The 21,784-nt window shown below is 44.7% G+C and overlaps 1 protein-coding gene across 4 annotated transcripts in view; it reads right to left on the bottom strand.

Annotated features, from left to right (window-relative positions):
• Positions 1-242: 242 nt before the first annotated feature.
• The window catches only part of SCN8A (sodium voltage-gated channel alpha subunit 8), a 173,901-nt gene continuing 152,359 nt past the window's right edge, over positions 243-21,784 (bottom strand). For all 4 annotated transcript variants that reach the window (XM_038577714.1, XM_038577713.1, XM_038577712.1 and 1 more), the window contains 7 exons: positions 18,794-18,916; positions 12,502-12,786; positions 10,446-10,499; positions 9,824-9,961; positions 8,720-8,824; positions 6,040-6,310; positions 243-2,588 (listed from right to left, as the gene is read on the bottom strand). In XM_038577714.1, coding sequence (XP_038433642.1) covers positions 1,441-2,588; positions 6,040-6,310; positions 8,720-8,824; positions 9,824-9,961; positions 10,446-10,499; positions 12,502-12,786; positions 18,794-18,916 — 2,124 coding nt within the window. In that variant the 3' untranslated portion in view covers positions 243-1,440. The remainder of the gene's footprint in view (positions 2,589-6,039; positions 6,311-8,719; positions 8,825-9,823; positions 9,962-10,445; positions 10,500-12,501; positions 12,787-18,793; positions 18,917-21,784) is intronic.

The raw sequence follows: 21,784 nt of genomic DNA, 5'->3' as shown, positions 1-21,784 counted from the left end.
TGTGTGAGCTTGTGACAACCCCTCTGTAGAAGGGAGAGGCCTGTTCAGAAGATCTGCACCCCTCTCCAGCTGGAGCCAAGCCCGGAGAAAGCCACAGTGCAGAAGGACATGACACTGAATGAAGTGAGCACCCCAACCCCCAAGGAAAGTTTGTTTTAAGTTCCCCAAATTGCCCCCTAGAGATAACATGCCACTTTGAATAGCACTTTTATCTCTGCCCCAAATAAGTGTCAGTTCTCCAGTATGAAGGCTAAACGATCATCATAAATATTGCAATACAAATGAACTTTTTTTTTTGATTTTTTTGTTTTTAGCCCTAGGATTTGGTTTTACAGTGACATTATTAATACAAGCCATTCAAGATCAAAGTTTCCCCATGGAAGGGACACAGAGCAGCATTAAATATAGTTCATCTTTCAAAATGTGCAACAATGGCTGTATGTTAGAGATGTCTGTTAAACATATACACACAACGGATCCATCTGCTTGTTGGATTGGGTTTGTTTTTTGTTGTTGGTGGTGGTGGTCAATTGGTTGGTTATGTTTCCCTACCCAGAAGGTGTATGAAAGACTTCTAAGAATTCATAAGGAATTGCAGCGGGTATGGAACTCTTACCATTTTTTTTTCTCCAAATACAGTGAACGGTGCAGGGCTGGGTCCTGTCCAAAGGCTGACCCAGTGCAGGGGACAGGATTAGTAGTGTCCTGTGGTGTATGGTTCTCATGCATGACTTCTGATCACGGCATGCCATCATGCAAATCATTTCTACGCATTGAACGAGCACAATGTTTGGAATCGGCCTGAGCAAGTCCTCCTCAGCCTGAAGAAACCTGATTGTTTCCCCCACCCATCTCCAAACCACGTGAAGCCCATGTGGAGAAGATGCGGTTTATGTCAAAGAAACTGACAATTGAATGACACGGGCTAGATGTGAGTGTGAGTGTGTGTGTGTGTGTGTGCGTGTGCGCGCGTGTGTGTGTTTTCTTTTTGCTGCTTAGCTTAACTAATGTAAGAATGCAAATATAGTTTGCATGAACAAACAAACTTTTAAAGTGATGCTTTCTGCTTCTGAGAATCACCAAAATGAAAAAATAAAATCCATTTGGCTGCAACGGAAATATGCTGGTCCCGGCAGCCTCTCCTCTGGTTTTTGTATCCTGTTGGTTTTGTCCTAAGTTGCATTGACTGATGTGGAACATGCAGTAACCACCTGCCCAAGCATTAGAAAATCTGTGAGTCCAGGGAGCAGGGTCCTTGGCCCTTGGCAGGTCACTGCTCAAGATGCAACCGTGTTACATGGTAAGCAGACTACGTTTGGTATAGATCTTCAGGTTAAAGTGTCTCCACAGCTGTTCTGCATTGATAATATTCAGGAAGTTTGTAAACAATCTTTCACTTGCGAGTTTTACATCTGTACAATATTTGATTTTTGCTTTCCTCTAACACTTGGATTCTCTGACCTCTTTTTGTCTTTTGGCCCTTTCCCTTCTTCCTTCCTCCGCCCGTTGCTGTTTCTCCTTCTCAGGTTTAGTTACACTGTCATAGGACGGGAGGGAGGCTGTGGACGGGGTGCTCTCTTTTTTCTCCCGGTGTGTGCCTCCGTTCTCCAGCTTATTGGAAGTGGTCTTTTTGCAAATGAAGCCCCGCCTCGCTAAGTGTCCCCGGTAGGCGCGCTGTAGGACCACAGCCGACACCTCCTCCTGCTTGCGCCGCAGCGTGGTCGTGATCGGCTCGTAAGACACTTTGGAAGGATTGGATGCCACGAACCGCTCCTCCATCTGCTGCCGGAGGATGTCCAACTCCCCGCTATCTCCCAGGACCCGCTTGGTAAAGGCAAAAAGGATGTCCAAGCAGTGGATGCGATCCCCGCTGACCATTGGCAGATCCATGGCAATGAGCTCGATGGTGTTGGGCTTGGGCACTCGGAGAGGGTGCTCCAAGGCATCTGCAAAGTCTGCCAGCTTACAGTACTCGATGAACTGGGTGGCATCGGGGTCAAACTTCTCCCAGATCTCATAGAAGGTCTCAAAGTCGTCCTCACTCAGAGGGTCTGCACTTTCCTCTGTGGCTACACTGAAGTTCTCCAAGATGATGGCGATGTACATGTTCACGACGATTAGGAAGGAGATGATGATGTAGCTTACAAAGAAGAAGATGCCCACTGAGGGGTTCCCACAGTCTCCCTTGAAGCCACTCCCTGGGTGTTCCTTATCCAGACTGCAGTCAGGGGGGCGGTTTAGGATGGGCAGCAGCAGGCCATCCCAACCAGCCGAGGTTGTGATCTGAAACAGGCAGATCATGCTGTTGCCAAATGTCTCAAAGTTGAACATGTCATCTATGCCAGCCTCGTGCTTCACGTATGCGAAATTGGACATCCCAAAGATGGAGAAGATGAACATGACCAGGAAGAGCAGAAGGCCAATGTTGAACAGAGCAGGCAAGGACATCATTAAGGCAAAGAGCAGGGTACGAATCCCTTTGGCGCCTTTGATCAGACGCAAGATGCGCCCAATACGGGCCAATCGGATGACTCGGAATAGGGTTGGGGAAACAAAGTATTTCTCAATTATATCAGCCAGGAACATTCCTAAGAAGAGGACAGAAGAAGAAATGTTACTGAGACTGGAGACCCCTTTCTCTTAGGTCACCTGACACTGGAGCCCTTAAGTTCAAAGGACTTCATAGAATGAGTGCCTTGCCATTGAGTCTGAATTCTCATGAGGAAAAAAGAAAATCTCATGTTTCAAACATATGGAAAAGCAGAGAAAACAATAAAATAGACATCTATGCACCTAACATCCAGATTTAATAGATGCAAGTATTTTGCCAAATTTGCTTCCTCTCTTCAACCACAATCCGGGAGATGGTGCAGTATTATTCCAGTTTCTTCATAATTTTGCTACGTATGAATCCATAACTATCACAGATAGATAGTATGATAGCATCGTAGCATCCTATTATGTTGAAAGAATTATACTGTATCTATCTTGTTAGAGCAAGCTTTTTAGATCTCTAACTTAATTTTGAGACTTTGCATTATGTTTGTGAGATGGACCTCTGGTGTTAAAATAATTCTGGATTATTCATTTTTACGGCTGAACAGCATTCCATTTCACGAATAGGTCCTCGTTTATGTTTTCCCACTCAAGAACAAGTAGTTTTTCTCAGTTTTGTGCCTGTGTGACTTTCTGAGGTGTTACTGATTCTTCTCCAAAATGCTAGCGAATTTCCGTATCCACAAACAGTGAATGCGTGGTCCCAGCGCCACCCAGGACTTCGCGACCCTCTGGCTGTGGTGTCTTAGTTATTCCACTATGCCACTAATTTTCAAAGTATCTTCTTGCTGGCTCTGAAAAGACATTTTTGGTTTCTTATTGTCCCATGTCCCTACCCTGCCAAAATAGCCTAGAAAACCAGAGGGATCTCTCAGGAGTGGCTTTACCTCAGAGCTTCTAGATTTTGTGTTTAAAGCCATAAATCAGAAACAGCAGCAGCAGATGAAAATGTTAAGGCATAAGTAGGATAGAACAGTAGAGGGTGACCATGTAAAATCAGAGGGCCTTTTTCTGTTTCTGTTTATCTGGGGGTCCACCTTAGCCGGACCATTTGCCCTTAACACTGCAGAACAACTGTGGGAGCCCAATGAAGGGCCACGAAAGAGGACACGTAGAGGTTGGGACATGGTAGCTGAAGGGAAGACAACGGCATGCTCTCTTCCTTCAGTGCCTTCTCTTGCTGGTGAGGCCCTGACAAGACATGAGCTTCCACTGACAGGAAGGATTTACGTTGAATAAGGAAATATCTTTCAACCCTACTGATTCATAACAACTGGGGGTAGTGAACCGCAGAAAGTTATGCAATCCCCTTATTTGAGCTTTTTTCCCCTTTCATTTTCTTTCTTTCTTTTTTTTTAAAGATTTATTTATTTTAGAGAGGGAGAGACTCTCAAGCAGACTCCTCACTGAGCACAGAGCCCAACGCAGGGCTGGATGCAAGGCTTGATGTGGGGCTCGATCCTATGATCCTGAGATCATGACCTGAGTTGAGACCAAGAGTTGGAAGCTTAACTGAATGAGCCACCAGGTGCCCCAGTGAGCTTTTCAAGCTAGGACAAAACCTTAACTTTCAGAAAGGGATGAGATGCAGTTAAGTTCAGAGAGTAGGCTGGACAGCCTCTTAGGGCCTCTTCTGGAGTTAGAATTCCATGGAGTATTTGAACTTTCCAGAAAATCTCTACCTCAGCCACGATCCAAGATGAATTCTCAGCTCTCTTCTTTTTACATCTCAGTTAAGTCATAACCGGTGACTGTGAGAAGTCAGTCTACATTCCATGTCTGGTGGGCAAGTGAGGCTTCAGAGAGAAGATGCCAGAGTCAGGTTTTGTCTGATGAATGTGTACTTGTCCCCAGAGAAAAGGGGAGAAAGATGGGAAGACACCATTCCAGGTAGCAGGAACACTACGTAAGGGATCTTCTAGGAGGTTCCAGGGCTAGTTTTACCCTAACTCCTCTTAATTTAAAAAGATAATTTCTATACTTTTGTTTCTGAACAAGTGAATGACATTTAATAAAAACCCTAATCACCAAAAGCAAAATTGTTCTTCTGCTTTAATTTTGAGTACCATCTGAGAGTAGGGGGCATGGTCTGGTCTGCGGACTTTCCATTTCACTCAATGATGGGTGGGCAGGAAATGTTCAAGAACGGTGGACAGGGCAACACTGTCCAAACTGTGTTTTGTGGGAGGTTAGGGTGTGGATTTGAGACCAGGGGCTGGACTTGAACCCCTGCTCACTTGCTTACTAGCCTCATGTCTTGGTCACTGCTCTGTGCCTCAGTTCCTCGTGAGGACTACAGGAATTGAAACTAGTAAAACACTCAGAATGGTGACTGGCACATAGTATATTTCATTAAAACATGAGATACCATTATTATTACTTGTCAAAAGGGTGCTGTGGTCAAAAAAAGATACGATGGTGTGTCCAACTATTCTTTACTGTAGGAATTCCAAGAACCTTCCACAGGCTAATGTGCTCTGTGACTCTCCAAAGGGAAATTCCATGTACGGTGTTGCCCAAAGTAATTTCATCATGGTGCTCTTTTCTTGAGGGAGATATACATTAGTGTTCTATGTATCAACACACTTTCAGATGTGCTGCTCCAGAGGATAGAACCAGGGGAGGGGAGGACCAGCTGCCTTCCGTAGCCCCGGCTCACCACCTTGCTCAGCCAGCCGGGCCACTGGCTCTGGGGCTGGTTCCTGCCAGGCTCAGGGACGCTCCCCCTGCCAGCTCACGTCAGTTAAATCTACCTGGAACTAAGCCAGTGTTTCACCATTTGAGACGCCTTTTAGGAAGGCAAGGAAATGTTCTGGGAGGCCAATCGATACGCCAGCATTTCCTCTGCCTGCCATGCCTTTAGGTTGAAGCCCCTCCCATGCCTTTAGGTTGAAGCAAAATGTCACACAGTTGCCGTTAAGATCCAGCCTGAGCTCTGCCTCTGCCACCTTCTAGTTGGGTGACCTTAGACATACAGAAGATGAAAAAATAGCCTGCTTCCTGGGCTGTCATAAGGATCAAATGAGACCATGCCAGTGAAGAAACTCTCAAACTATGCCTGACACACAGTAAAACCTCAGTCAAATGAGCACTGCTATCCCCACCAGAAGGTTCTTTGAGCATTTTCACTAGCGTCCAACCTACCAATCTCTTACAATTCCTTTCCCCATGTTCTACTGCTATTGTAGCCATAGTTACCTTCCCTGTTAACTTTAAACTTCTTGAAAGCAAGAGCCAAATCTGTATCATTTCCCTCCCTTCAACCAGGGTATTTATAATCCAAGCCAACTATGAACACTTAGTAGAAACTCACTGGCCACATAACCTACTGGTGGGCCCACAGGATGACTTAGAGGCACACGGGCATCAGCCGTGAGAGTCATGGGCCTGCACTTCACGCCCACCGAACCGGCTGCTCTCCTAGGAATCTCGTGCTCAAGGCCAGTCAGGTGCCCTGCGTCTTCCCCCGCCCGTCCCACTTACCCACAATGGAGAGGATGACTACCACGAAGTCAAAGATGTTCCAGCCAATGGTGAAGTAGTAGTGCCTCAAGGCAAACATTTTGAGCACACACTCACAGGTGAAAAAGATGACGAAGACCAGGTTAATCCAGTAGAGAATGTTTTCCATCTGTTTGCTCTGCGTGTCTGTCTCCACCATCATTGTCACCATGTTAAGGCAGATGAGCATCATGATAACAATATCAAAGGCTTGTTGAGTGACAAAATCAAAGATGATTCCTTGGATTTTGTTCTGGAGGCAGGGGAAGGGGGAGGAAAGAAAGATACAAGCGCATTCCTGAGAGCCTCTCCGAGCAGAGCACACCGTGGAAGCTGCCATCCTGTTAACCGCTACTCGCCTTTCTTTCCCGTGACCCTGGCCAGCTCAGCTCTATCCCGCTGCTCCGGCAGGATATCAGGAGCACGGACAGACCCCGGCATCGACACTACCTCCCCGCAGTTTTCTAACACTGCCACTCTTCTCTTTGTGTCTATGCCATCACACACTTCTAGATGTCTTCCGCCTCGCCAACTGCTCCTGTGCAGCCTTGTGGGCCGGCCATGCCTTCCCTGCCTTCGCCTCTTCTTTCTCTATGCTACCTCCCCAGGACAGGCCATCTGTTCCTACCACGTGCAGAGTATCTCTGCACTTAGGTCTCTCAAGCTCTTTCCTCGGAATTCCTGTGTTGCTTTCTCAACATCTCCCCTGTTGACTCATAAGCATCTCAAACCTAACAAGTCCTTCCCCTGCCCCTCCCCCAACCCGATCCTCTCCCATCTCAATTGTCCACCCAGGCTCCAAACCAGAAACTCGAGGGTCACCCTTGTTGCTTTCCTCTCCCTCGTCCCCCACCTCATGCACACTGCAGGTCCTACTGATTCTTCTGAATTCACCCACTTCATCCTGCTTCTGTTGGCCCCACTCTAGTCCCAGCACCGCCATCTTCTCTCTGGACTTCTGGAAGGATCTCCTAACTAGAGTCCCTGCTTCCCCTCTTGCCTGCATCAGTGTAGTCTCCACACAGTAGCAAGCGTGATTACTTAAAAACATAAATGGATCACATCCCTTTTTTACTTAAAATCTTTCAACAGTTTCTCATTGTGCTCGCAACAGACTCCTATCGTTAGCCTGGCCTAGTGATGCCTCACACAGTCTAATCCCGCTCACCTCATGCCCCTTCCTGTAGCCCATCACCACCTGACAACACTGATGCTTTCTGCTTTTACAACCTCATCTGCTTTGCCAGGACCTCCTCCCCCAGCATTCTGGCTCCTTCTCATCTACCCAGGTAGAGCCTCCCTACTGAGGCTTTCTCTAACTACTGAAGTAGATCCCCTGCCTCAAGCCTCCATATTCTCTGTCTTGCCCTCTAGCTGTGTTTTGTCACAACATTCCACATTGCATAGTAGCGGTTTGTTTACTTATTTATTATCTCTATCCCCCTTGTATTTTAAGCTCCCTTGACAACACTGTCTGAATTGTATCCATCACTTTGGCCTTGAACATAGTAGGAGATCTACAACTGTTTGCTGAATGAATGCTGATTGCTCTTGATTGACGTCTCCTGCCACAGTAAGTTTTTATATTTTAGAGTAGAAAAAAATACACTCAGGTCCCTGTGTGCAAAGGATTGAACAGAACTTCAGTATTGTAAGCCCTCTCCATTCTCCTTAGTCTTGATTCCATCACAAAGTGGAAGCTCTAACATCAAGGAAATACCAAAAACATTCTCTTTCTTAAGTTCTCTCTGATTTTTTTTTTTTTTTTTTTTTTTAAGAACGTAGGCACTCAAGCTAGTGCTTACTTTGAGGATCACTTTAACTTGCTGGTTTTCCAACTGTTCTGTGGGGTCTGAGGGCTTCGTAGCCTCAGAAGTTGGAGAGGCGGGTATGCCAGGCCCTGGGCATGGCGCTAAGTAGGGAAAATGAAAAGTATCTCTACTTTTATTTTTACAAGTTAGATTGCCAGGTAAGCTTTTATTTTAAGAGTTTTGCTGTTTTAAAATAAAAAGTTACTTTAAATGAAAGCTACAGAAGATGGAACTTTGAGCCTGGGGGTTATGTCCCACTCCACTGGGTATATGGCTTCAGGAGCAGAGCATCTCCTCTGAAGCCAGAGGGCAACCACCAACCAATAGAAGGGCAAAGCAAAACCCCGGTGCCCAAATCTGTTTTGCAAAAGGCTCAGTTCAAGACAGATATCAGGACATCAGACTCCTGGTTCCACCCTCTCCTGCTCCCACAAATAGCCAGGGTCCTATCTTGCACAGACTTATTTGCTGGGTAGAGAGCCGAGAAAACAGTGGCCACATCCTATCTTGCAAAGGTAGGAAAGAGATCAGCTTTCATTTTCACTTTCCTTTGATAAATTTTAGTGGTCCCTTAAAGTATCTATCTACCAGTGCCAGAACTAACGTGGTTATAGCATGGTGATTCTCTGTTGCTGCCCAAGGAAGTCTTAGAGGAAAGGTCAAGCACGATATAAAAGCCACCCCATACCTTAATCCCTGGTCTGCTGTCTTCCCCAGATCCTGTGGATGGAGCAGCTGGGAGAGGATCAGAGGGCATAGGCAGCCCATCACTTACCCCTTTCTTTCCTTGGCAGTAACCCGACCAGTGTCTTTACCATATGGGTCTCACTCTGCCCTCAGCCTGCACTCACCAGGGGGCGGGGAATGGGTTTCTGCGGTTTCTTTGAGCCCAGCTTTTTCATGGCATTGTAGTACTTCTTCTGTTCTTCGGTCATGAAGATGTCCTGACCTCCAAAGTAAAGGAAGAAAGAAAAGAGCGAGCAATTACAATAGGCTCTCGCACACTATGGTTTGGACCCAAGGTTCAACTGTAGGAACGGAGCGGGGCCTTACTCCCTTACTTTTCCAGAGGCCAGTTTAGCTAAGAGTTGTCTCTTAATGAGGCAGACCTGGGACAACTATTCTAATTCAAAGGCACACCAGCCTTTGCCTTCAGCTTGGGATTCCTGAGATTGGCCAGCGGCTGGGCACAAAGGAAATGGCCCATCTGATGGTAGGCCCTCAGGGAAGGGTACATTTGAGGGCAGTGATGCTGAAGACAGTTGTATCTCATTGGTTCACACATTTGTTTTGGACCTGTTTTCCTGATAAAATTCTAAAGAGAAACATTTTTAAACGAAAGGATTTTCAAGTCCTGGTTATTGGCCCATTTATTTCCAACAATATTAAAAATTCAGAAATCCTGGTGCAAGAAAACAGCACGGGGAGTTCCTTGAGACAGACTTAATTTATAAAATGGATGACAAGACTTAAGTGCTTCAGTTTGTTTTGGAAAAATTGTTAACCATCTGGAACAAGTGAGGAAGGGAACTTTCCGAGGATGGTCTCTCAAATCCCAGTTTGCTAGTGGTGCCCAGGGATTGCTATCAGTAATTACAAGTCTAGACACTTTCTACCTCTTGCTACAGTTATTGATCTGCTGCTTTCCTTTTCACCCTGTCGCTAGACCCTCTCTGACTCTGCCTCCTTCTGCTGGGATGCCAAACCCAGTGAAGGCCTCAAGCATTGCTAAGTATATTTGGTACTAGTAAGTTGTTTGGCCCAGTAAATGTGAAACTCGAGCCCCCAGGGTGGGGCTGATGTATAGTGGGGCCAGGGCCACAGGGAGGTGACAATATTGATTTGAGAAAGAGAGAGAGCGAGAGAGGGAGGCATCTTCTTTCTAGAGATAGGGACAGAAGTGCCTCTCATCTGAGTTGACCTCTGGCCACTGGCAGTGAGGGGAGGAGACCTATCTTTTTCTTTTGTTGATTGAAGTTATCAATGATGACACCAATGAACAGGTTCAGGGTAAAGAAGGAGCCGAAGATGATGAAGATGACAAAGTAGATGTACATGTAGATGTTGTCCTCATACTTAGGCTGCTCATCAGGCTGTCAAAGGACAGGAGAAAAAAAAGAGAATCAGCTTCCAGTGTGGGATTAGGTGGGCAATTCTGAGACGCCATCACCACCAGCCATAACTGACCACTCAAGCTGCTGCACAAGATGGGGTGAGGGCGGTGAGGGCGCTCTACATTCTCTATCTCCTTTCCACACTGGCAGGCCCTGCCCTGCTGTGACTTAGGTGGAGAATATGCAAATGGCAAAGTAAGGGGAAGAGGGGGGCTGTCTGCTAGGAGCCACTCTTCCATCAGCAGCACTGAAGAGGAAATGGCTCTACTGGGGCCAGGTCAAAATCAACGGCCTAATCATCAGGAGCCAGTGTAAGAGAGTGATGACTGAGAGGAGAAAAGTGAGCTAGAGTCAATAAAACAAGCAATACATGTCCCAACCCCCTCCTTTTTGTTAAGCCCCACCATGTTGCTTGCTTCCTAGCCATCTAAGAAGGTTGTGGTTTTGCCAGGTGTATCCTTACCTTGCGGGAATCTACAGCTGCATACATGATGTCCATCCAGCCTTTGAAGGTTGCCTGGCAAACAGAGACAGTCATTAGACTGTGCCTGTTAGGGGGTGGATGGGAATCTAGGCAGGGGTCACAGAGGCCAAGCTCAGGTTAGCGCAAACACAAGACGGAGTTTGGCCACTGCCTCATATGGACACAGAATTTTCTGTTAAACAGGTCCCGAGGGAGCTTTGTCTAAGTCCCCGAAAATAACATCAAAGTTTGGCAGAGAAACATGTTGACAATGGTAGTTGGATCAATACTCTCACAAAAGGTCTTTAAAATGGGCCTGAGAAGGTTGCCCAAAGCTAGGGCAAACTCATATTTATTAACGAGTGGTAGGAATCTCCTGAGGGTCCTGAGAACTTAGCCTACCACTAAGAGTCATTTTTTACAGTGGTGTTGAATAAGCAATGGGGGTCTGAAAATTTCTAAGTTGCAGTTAAAAAGAAAACCCAACAAAATAAGGCCAGAATCTTCTGAGGGTACTGAGAACTTAGCCTACCACCAAGGAGTCATTTTTTACAATGATGTTGAATAAGCAACGGGGGTCTGAAATTTTCTAAGTTGCAGTTAAAAAGAAAACCCAACAAAATAAGACCAGAACTCTCTCTCCCTACTACTATAGGCATTGAACTTGTGGCAATGGCAGTCCTGGCTTCATCCCAGGCAGCCCTTCTTAACCTCACTCTGCTTCAATCTACTATACCTCGCCTGATTTTGGAAAAAAATATGGGTAAGCAATTCAGTGCTCTATGTTTTCTTTTTGTCTCATTTGTTTTATTTGTTCAACCAGATTCAAAAGTTTTTTCAGGGGATGGGTGGTTCTGTATTCATCGGATGGCCCTAGTGGTGCTGAACACAACACCTTAGACAAGGTTGGGGACTCTGAATATAATGTCTGATGGGCTGATTGATGGGTATTGGTCTCCTGGAACTTCTCCAATTCAGATTCAATTTGTGGGTCCAATTTCTCCAACTGGGATAAAATCGCAAGAGACTCTGGAGTAGGATAGAGCTCATTCTATTCACTTTGCCTCCTAATCCTAGCTAACAGCAAGTGCTTACTGTATCTGTAAGACCAAGTTGAAAGCTTCACCTGCATTACTGCACTCAATATTCCCAATGACTATATATAGTCGATGCAGGCATAGTTGTAACTGCAACACAAGTACCTAATACCAAATACCATTAATTAAGCACTGCTATGTGCCAGGCATTGTTCTAAGAAATTTAAAAAAAATTATCATGAATCCTCTTAACAACGGTGCCAGGTATTATTACCGACATTTAATAGATGAAGAAAGAGTTGGAGGAGTAATTTGTCCAAGGTTACACGTGCAATAAACATCAGAGTGTGGCTCAAAGCTACATTTGTCTAATTCCAAAGCCTAGGAGTTTTCATTGCATTATACTGTCTTGTCAAACAGTCCAAAAAATTGGCAAGAGTGGAAAAGAAAACTAGACATGATGGTATGCTACATAATTAAAATAAATCCTTTCTTACTGTGATACACTGAGACCTTTCTTTGGGGTTGGGCTGACGCGAGTGGCGGCATCCGCATCGCAGCATCCTAGCATGGCCATATTCTTTTCTTTAGTTAACTTAATGTACCTGCTACATATGATTATTCTGCTAAATCAAAATTCCCATTTTTTGGAGGGGTGGTGTCTATGCACTTACCTTCTTTTTAATGTTTTCCCCTTTGCCTTAAATACATACTTTGTCCTAGAGAGAGAAGGTGATCTCTCTCTGCAACTTTATCATGCTGTAGGAATCTATCTGTTGTTGAGCAAAACTCTGCTCCTGTGCACAGTGAGAGATCTCCTTTGAGTGAGGTCTTAGAGAATTCAGAAATTCTCAGGAAAGGTGTCTCCCTGGAACTGGTTTGGGAAATGACATTGTTCTCTGTGACCTATTAAGAGTAATCTTGATTCTGGATATAGGAATGAGAGGGGACCAAATGCAATTTCTGCTAGCTGTTGGAATTTCACAGAATTGAAACAAAAACAAACCAGCAATGCTTACCACTTGAAGAAGTGCCAGATATCCTGCCCCAACGTTGTCGAAGTTGATCTTCACGTTCTTCCACCTGATTTCTGTGTTGTTCCCCTCCATGAGCTTTTCACACTCAGTTTTATTGTTGACATCTTCAATATCAAATCGGATTTCAGAAGTCTCATTAAAGCAGTAGTGATACTTTCCCGCAAACAGGTTAACTCCCATGATGCTGAAAATCAGCCAGAAGATGAGACACACCAGCAGCACATTCATGATGGAGGGGATGGCGCCCACCAAGGCATTCACCACCACCTGCATTGGAAGGGGGAGGTTGCTGAGTGTTGGGAGGAAGTACGGGCAAGCGTACTTGTTTTTGATTTCCAGGAGGGGAATGATACTGCGTGGCTTGTTCTGACTACAAAAACATTATGCCCCCTTTGGAATTAGGGTAACTGGACAGATCCACCAGTGGGACCAAAGTTTTCTAAATCTGTAAAATATATTTTGAGGAATACTAGTCAGTTCCAGATGGAATAATTATTTCATCTAACACGAATTTCCTTGCCCAAGTTGTCCCAGGTCTTCTCTCCCAGGCTCCAACCTGGGACTGAAAAAATCATTTCTTAGTCTCCCTCCTTGCCAACTCATAAAATATGCCCCCATGGGGCAATCGGATTTCAAGCTCACCAGTTGCCTTTCAACAGACATTCCCCCTCTGCAAAACAAGGTAGGATTGTTCAAAATCACAGAGAACTACCCTTTGGGGTTAGCAGGGAATCAGTCAATGGTACACAAAGTCTCTTTTATGCAAGGCCAGTTATCTTATTTCAGGCAATAGCTGAGCATGCATATTTTGCAGGCTCAAGAGAAAAATAAAGCTATATTCCCTCTACCAAACGGAATAAAATAAAATCTGAACAGATGTATTTTTCACTCAAGGTTCATTATTCTTCAGCCTTTTTTTTTCTTCCTGATTTTATAGGCTTCTGAATCTAAGAGTTGCCCCTGTTTGCCTAATGCTGATTAATGTCTCTCTGCTCAATCCAGGGCTGGACTTGAGTCTTCACAATGTATTAGAAATAGGAATGACTTATGTTTTCTGGAGAGTTCTGGGTTAGATCACTGCTCTTAAAACCCCCAAACTGTCATATTGTTAAAAATCACTGACTGTAGCAAGCTCAAGAATGAAAACAAAAAAAAAAGCAAAGGGAAAAAAAAAAAAACCTTTCAGGAATCAAAGTTTCCGGGTTGTTTTTAACTTTGATTTTAATTCACACTAGAGGTGAGAGTAGCTAGACAACACTTCTACTGTGGTGGCAATTTTCACTAGAGGAGTTCAAAGGGCTTACAAAAATAGCATTTTGGGGTGGGCAATGTGGGGGGTGAGGCAGAAACTAAGACTGGTTCATTCTGCCCTGATTCTCATTTGCCATGGTCTTAAGCAGGGCTGCTAAGGCCCAGAAAGGGGACCCTAAAAGGGGAAGAAAGTGTCTTCCTTTTTCTAATATCCTAGGAAAATTAAAATGGAGTTAAAAATAAAAACAATGGATATAAACGCAGCTTTTTAAAGGTCTTGTTAGAAGGAGGTGAGAAGTATCACTGTGTTCGGGCATCAGTTTTTCAGTGCAGGGAAGAGGCAGGACACACACAGACTGCAGATAAGCACAGCATCAAAAGGGCCAAAGGGGCTGTGCTGCAGAAGGAACGGCAGGGGGCAGCTCTGGGCTCTGTCTGAGCCCGACTTGGGTTCAGGTTTTCCTTAACTTCTGCTCTTGCCTTAGATTGCAATGTCACTCCTCTGAACGTGGGGCTGAGAAGAGCTGTTCAGTCCTATGTAAAAAAGGCAATGACATTCTGCTAGGGAGTCACTTTTCTTTAGGTTGAAATATTAGTTTTGTGTTTCTCCAATTCATACATGAAGGCCTTTAGATTGAGAGGTAGTTATTTCTTAATTTTTAAGACCAAGAAATCTCTTCTAGATTTAATAGCTCTGTCTTCATTAGTATAACACAATTATCCTTCACCTGTTCATTACTTTGAGGGAGGAAAACCAGAATATCTGCAATCTGGAAAATCCTCCATGTTATTTTGGAGGATGATATTCTTACTTACTTATTTATGTTACCAGATTTGTCAGGTGATCAGATTGACTTTTACCTCCTCATTCTAGAGTCGCTCACCCTTTGGTGGAGCACCAGAAAGCAATGAAATGTGCAAAAGAATAGGCAAAAGGAGGATGATCCACAAATGGAATAATAATTTCTTGGACAATAAGAGAGTAGATTATCAAGATTCAAAAGCTCAAGTCTACGTGACAGCATTTTGCGGCAGAGCTTAGGTGAGAGATCATGACCTTCTATTAGACTATCACAAGGGTGCAATAGGGAAGTCAGCCCCAAAAGATTTGAAACCTAGAAATGCTGCTTTTTTGTCTCAGTTCTGAATCTAACTCCTCTTGGAACTCTTCTGACTATCTTAACCCAGACTAACCTGTCCTACATAGTGTTACATGTTACAGTTAAATTATGGGATAATATAGCAGGGAAGACTAATTAGCTAATTAACTAAGTGACCTCTTCCCACTTTTATACTCATAGATCTGGTCAAAAGAATCAATAGATGAAACAATTTACTGAGCCTTGTTCTCTGACGTGTTAAGATATAAAAGTTCTATAAAATCCAATGTATTTATATGATGTAAAGGTAATTTTGATTATTAATGATAACCAAAGAAAAACTTCTTAGCTTAGTTTTATGAATAAAACAGTGAACAGCTAATGAAATTTATTAATAATTCTTCCTGGCTGTAGATATTAGCTAATAATGGAAATTGTTTAACTGTGCTCCACATGTAATTGTCATTGTGCTGATATTCTCAGCAACCAAAAGACAAGAAACTACGCTTTCTTGAACTCTCACACTGTATAGGTAAGTGTACATGGCAGCTCTAGTTTCCATAGGCAGTCACTTCATAAATTCGTCCCTGATAAATCTCAAGTTATTCTACACTACCTTTAATTATGATGAAATTCATTGTTCAAAACGAGGTACAGAAATATTACTCAAAGCTTGGGTCTAGCAACCCATAAAGTTACTTTCCTCAATGGACATTTATACTTAACGATTGGTTCAAATATCACTTAACTGACGAAAAAATTTCAATGGATACTAAATCTCCTTACAGCATTGTTGTCTTCTCCTAATGCCTAGAACGTTACTATTCATTAAGTGCTATAAAATCTGTCAAATAGTTTTCAATATCTGGCAGAGGGAACATGGCTTTCATGGACAACTATATACTGACAGTCAACAAAAAGGCATGCATGTTTCATAGCATTATATACCCTCAAAAATTTAATAGCACAGCAAAATCTTTAAATGAAGATTACTATGGAGGAGAGAAAAGCAAAGAACTACAGTAAGTGTTCCTTTGCCAATAGCATGAATGTTTCAATTTTCTGGTGTATGGTTTGAGGAAGGAGAGAGGAAGAACTGAAGTCAGTGTCCCAGGACAGGCTAGGGCTGTATGTTCCCTCCCAAAAGAAGGTCTGAGCCTACCATTGGTGCAGCACAGTGACAGTTGAGCCCCTGCATTGATGGTGTTGTTTGTGAAGATCTCTTATTTAAAATTTTCTAAGGGAAACCACTCAGTGTCAGTGTACATAGGAACCCGAACCAAAAAATGAAAAAAACACATGGTCCTGTAGAAAAGTAACCAAATAAAATGAATATGTCTAATTCTGTTTATCGCTGGGAAACTGCAGGACAGGAATGGGTCCTGAGCCCTCTCCCCTACCCAACCAGAAGTGGTCAGTGTTGTTGGCTGACCGGAGCCAACCAAACCAAGTGACATTCCTATACCAGAGCTTCCCTTACTGAACACTCATTGTTTGAAATCCTGGCTTGGGGTTCAAAATGGTTTTTGCTCATACTATCTTATTTGGAAAAACCTTGATGTAAAGGTTTCACTTTCTAATGCTTTCTCAAAGAAAACTTTCTGCCGTCTGACCACCGCTTCTGGACCTCTCGGTTCCTAAACTACTTGGAAGTTGGCAACTAAAAATTTTGGGGGGATGGAAACCGTGAGTCCAAGAAAAGGTGAGGAAAGGGCGAGGGGCTGAAGGGAAGAAGTGTGGCCACCGAAAGGTCCCTCATGTTCAGACTACTCAAATGACTTCCTCAGGAGCAAACTGGCCCCAGCTGGTCAATGGGGACTACTGCCATGGGCGAGGACTGGCAGTAATGAGCATCCAGATGGAGAAAGTTAATGGCAAGTGTCGGTTGGGCTTTTATCTTGGGGTTTCTTCAGGTATTACCAGTCCAGTTTTAGGAGATCCAGGATCACTGCTGGTGGCTGTGGAGGAGCACAGGCTACTGAGGCGGCTACAAGGTGCCCAGTACTGTCTTCAACAGCCTTCTTTTACTCCTCAGTTTTTCAGTCACCATAGACTATCAACACTCTAACAGAACTGACGTGACTTATGAAAAAAATTTGACTAGCCCTTTCTAAGGAAAACGTGGGAAGGCGGGGGAGGAGGGGAGAGCACCATAACCCTAGGTCTAACAGCCTGGAACTTGGAGGCCTCTGCAGCATACTTTCTAAGTCTAGCCTGTGCAGGACAACGAGCTCACTGCACACATTCTGAAATCTCTCTTATCCGTGGAGGAAAGACTTAGACTCCCAAATTTTGCTTTGTGCTTTAAATTAAAAGAAGTCTATGTTGGGCAGCCGGGGTGGCTCAGCGGTTTAGTGCCGCCTTCAGCCCGGGGTGTGATCCTGGAGACCCGGGATCGAGTCCCACGTCAGGCTCCCTGCATGGAGCCTGCTTCTCCCTCTGCCTGTGTCTCTGCCTCTCTCTCTCTCTGTCTCTCATTAATAAATAAATAAAATCTTAAAAAAAAAAAAAAAAGAAGTCTATGTTACTGTGGACCTCACCTTCCTGCAGATGGTTTTGGATGGGTTGAAGAAAGCTTATATGCAGTAAACCAAACCGTGACTGTGCTACAGAAGAAACATAATTTGTGGCGAAAAGCATTTGTCTGAAGAAACTAACAAAATACAATTCCCGAGGCGTGGTGAGGTTTTCACCTTCCTGTACAACGGTGGGGAGTTTCATGGAACAGTGGCCATGGATCACAGATGAGGAATGGATGAAGCAGCACTGTCCTGGTACCTAGTTTTTCCAGTTAGTCTTGCTTCTTGGGGACCACTGGAACCATTTAATTTTTATTCCTATATTCTGATATTTGTACATTTAAAAACATATCCTCTGTTTTGCTCTCCTGCATGTATTCAACATCTGAATTGAAATGAGTTTTCTTGGTCTCGTTAAGTATAACAGACCTCTCTGATTACCACAGGACAACTATTACCACTAAAAGCCAGTTGCCCACTTGATTTTTAGGAAATTGACTTTCTAGCGTGTGGGTGCGCGTGCACGTGCACACACATGCACAGTTTTTTTAAACCAAGAGAGACAGCAAGAGGGCACTGAGAGAGGGAGCCTTGTTTCTAGGTTGGCAGGGTGACAGCACCTTGCCCGGTTTGGATCTGGGTGGAGTATCACCAAAGCAGGAATAGCAGGTGTTAAGAAATTTCAGGAGAACTAGCTGATAAGTCATCTGGCGTCATACCTGATTGTTACTTTGATGGTGTCAGGATAGGGGGCCATACAGCGTGGGCAGAGGGGTGGGGGGTGAGGAGGAAAGCTTTGCTGTCAGACAGAGGCTGCCAGTCCTTATGGGACTGGGCTGAGAACAACAAGGTGCAATAAGAGGAATCAGAATAGAAAGAAAAGCATCTCTTTTCCCAGGGCCATGCCAAATTCTGCTCCATTCCCAATTCCAGGCCTGCCATCATGTCTTCCAGCCCCTTCTCAGCTGCTTTCTCAGTGGCTGCAAGGCCACAGTCCCCACCTGGCTGATGCCCCTACGCGGCACTCACCCTGCCTGCGGCCTCTGCTTTTCAGTGGGTCTCTGGGTTACAATTCCCCTTCTTTGCACCTGGTGATTCTCCCTATTAAATCAACAGCCCAGAAAGCCGCCCCGAGTGCTACAGGTAAGCCAGGCCAAATGAGAATAGCCAGCATTAACATGTTCTGCGATGGCACGCTGTTGGGGTGGGGCCCATATTAATGTGATGAGGCAGCTTGATGCGACCCCCTCGCACGGGGCAGGTGCGGGGGAGAGAGTGGAGGATCAAATCAGCAGCTGCATCACAGATCGTGTCTGAATGATCTTCCCACCGTGTGATCAGTTCTAGCATGCGTAAACAGTTTCCATCGGCATGCAGAAGGATCAGCTGCTCTTAGTATCTTACCCTCATCCCTTCAAATCGTGATAAGGCTCTTAAGGGTCTCAAAGCTCTTAGGGTCCTAAGGGACTTTATGGCACCTAGTTCCGAGTAGCCCAGGGCATTAGCTATAAGGCTGACTAAAGAGACCTACACGGAAACAGAAGAGAAAAACAAAAACAAAAAAGGAAACAAAACAAAACAAAACAAAGAAAAACAAGAAAAGAGGTTCCAGAGTGTTAGAATAAAGCCCCTAGCACTGATTACACAGATTGGGCCCCCCAGGGAGAAAGAGTGGGTAACACCAGCTGCCTACTTCAACTTGGACTCAAACGACCTGAAAGGAAAGGAGGTTGAGAGGCAGAAGAAAAAACACAAGGGGAGGAGAAAATCGAGAGGAGGCAGTAGAACATACATACAGGTTGGCACAGGGAAGAGGCTGAAGGGAGAGGGGGGAATGAGGACGTTCCAGTGGAAGGAGAGGAGCCTGAACAGATGACAAAAACCTTACCCTCGCCCTTTACAGCCTCTGCAGCTCCCAGAAGTTGCCATTAAATTAAGCCAGACAAATTTAATGGTACCTATGGAAAAGAATACAGATAAATACACACACTCCACACAAGCTGCCCCCTCCTCAGCTCATTCACCATGGATTTCCAACAGGGACAAGCTCTCTTGCTCCTGCTTGACAAGAAACCATTTGTTGGAGAATGTGATGAGTTACTACGTCAACAAAGGAAACACATCCAGTAAGCGCCACCTGGCTTTGCGGTTCCCGAGAGGGCAAGGACCAAAGGAAGCAATTTCTAGACAGAGTTTTGGCTCCACGAGAACTCACTTTAGGCCATTCCTCCTCTCACTTTCATCTCTAATAATCCTTCCATCTTTGAACCACAATCGTGACTCCTGCACCGCCATGAGAACGTGGGTGGGTCGGAAAACTGAACCCATACTTCTCCTTTTAATCCCCATTCTCTCTCTGCAAAACAGCTCAAAATGAACTGGCCTCTCAGGTCTGTCCTTTCCAGGACCACCTTCTCCACTCTCAGCATTGGAAAACCAGCTGGAAGGATTCTTGGAAAAAAATTTTAAATTTTATTTACGGATGAGGAAATTGAGTCTCATACAAAAGAATCGGGCCGGTGTTACACGGGCAGCTCTGGAGCCAGAGAGAGAGAGAGAGACCCACCCTCCTGACTTCCAGGCCAGAGCCCCTTCTTCCACAGACAGGTCACCTCCCCAACTGGCAGGTAAAATGATGATATCCCAAGAGAGGGTTATTGGTCTCTGAACAATCTGGAGTTGACTGGATTGCCACGGTGGGGAGAGGTCTGCAGGTCCTTAGGCCTGGAGTCATGATGGTCAAATGCCTTCCGCTCTTCTAGAGACAAACTCACCTTGGTCTACCAGAGCCCTCAGAGCAGTTACCGTGTGGTCCTGTAACACCGGATGCCAACTATACGTAGGGCTGTCTGGGCCTGAAGGAGAGGCCTGACCTGAGTTCCCACCAAAGGAAACTACCTTTAGCTGATCAAATCCTAACAGGTTTCTTGGAGCGGTCTCTCCCTTGTACTGCACCACAAATTCCGGGATGGGTTAAGATGTTCCCATCAATCATTCCCTCTACTGGAAAGTGGTGGTTACAGATCTGCCCGGCCTAAACTGACATTTCAAAGCAAATTTAGAGGAGAAAAAAGGAAACAATCTACAAGGCAGTTTCATTTCTTGCTTTTTATGTTTAGCTGAGGGCTTTAATTCTTTGATTCTGTATCTCTGAATTGTACAAAATCTTTTAAAAAATCATTTATTTTCTTTTTATAATGAAGCAGCAGGACTGGCAGGCAGTAGAAGTAGAATGTCAGTGACCTAGTGAGGGAAAGGGATGAGCAGGCTCAAGGATTTCAATTTTTAAAAGTGGTGTGAACTTTTCATCTATGCCTGGACTCATAATCTAACAGCATAGGTATCTACCTTGGAATCCTATGCAGTATCCAAAGCAAATCTGGAATTAAAGCCTGCCCTATTTACTTATGTTCTTTGAAGGGTAGATGGTTCAGAGTTCAATTTCTGTCTAAAACAAAACAAAGGCCTCAATAGCTTTATCTTGAATTGAACACAGGAGCACCACCCAATCATTTCCCCTCCATTTATCATTATCAGTAAGACTCTACATGGAGGTATTTTTTACCTATTATTGCCAAGTGCAACCAACTCTTAACCTTCCTTGAATAGTCTACAATTACCAGATTCTTAGGGAGACCTTAATAGGTACATCTGAAGGTAAGCTATCCCATCTTGACCAAGCGCCTGAGTTCAAAATACCCCCGGAGTTAATCTCATCTGGAGAAATTATGCCAGGTGAAGACTGCAAAACACTAAGCTTTGAGGGGCAATGGGCCTCACCCATGATGGGCCCCATACACAGCAGGGAGGCAAACCCCCCCTCTTCAGGGGGGTGGTTTATCTGATAACAAAGAGGCCTGAGGTGGGAAGAAGGATGGAGGTACAGATGCCAATCCGGAGGTTGGCTCTGAATGGTGCCAAGATAATGTGCTGGTCGGCTGATCAATCTAGCCAAGATCTCCCAAGACAGGGTCAGCACGGGTCCTATGTGGGCTCTTCCTTAGCAGCTAAGGGTGCTCTGATAATCCTCCGAGTCCCCATGTTAAACTCTCACTGGAGGTAACCACCAGATCATTGCTGAAAGTAAAATTTTCAGGAAAGAATCAAACCTGGAAAAAAGCAAGGAGTTGAGGGGAAGTAAAACTTGAGGCAGGAATGGAAAAAAGGCAGACACTGGGTGACTTCTTCCAAATGATGTGAACATTTTCAGATGGAGAATGTTTGTAATAGTCTGAATTCAGGACGTGTGGTCTCTGGAAATTCCCATCCCTGGAACCGATATGCTGGCTAACCTCTGGATATGATGGGATAAATTTCTCTGGGGGAAAGATGACAAAATTCTTCTACAGGACATGATCTCCAGTGCAGCCAAGGACCTGAGCAAAATGAAACTCT

Source organism: Canis lupus, chromosome 27 (assembly GCF_011100685.1).
Source record: "Canis lupus familiaris isolate Mischka breed German Shepherd chromosome 27, alternate assembly UU_Cfam_GSD_1.0, whole genome shotgun sequence".
Taxonomy (NCBI): Eukaryota; Metazoa; Chordata; class Mammalia; order Carnivora; family Canidae; genus Canis; species Canis lupus.
This window is presented reverse-complemented; position numbering and strand designations above follow the sequence as displayed.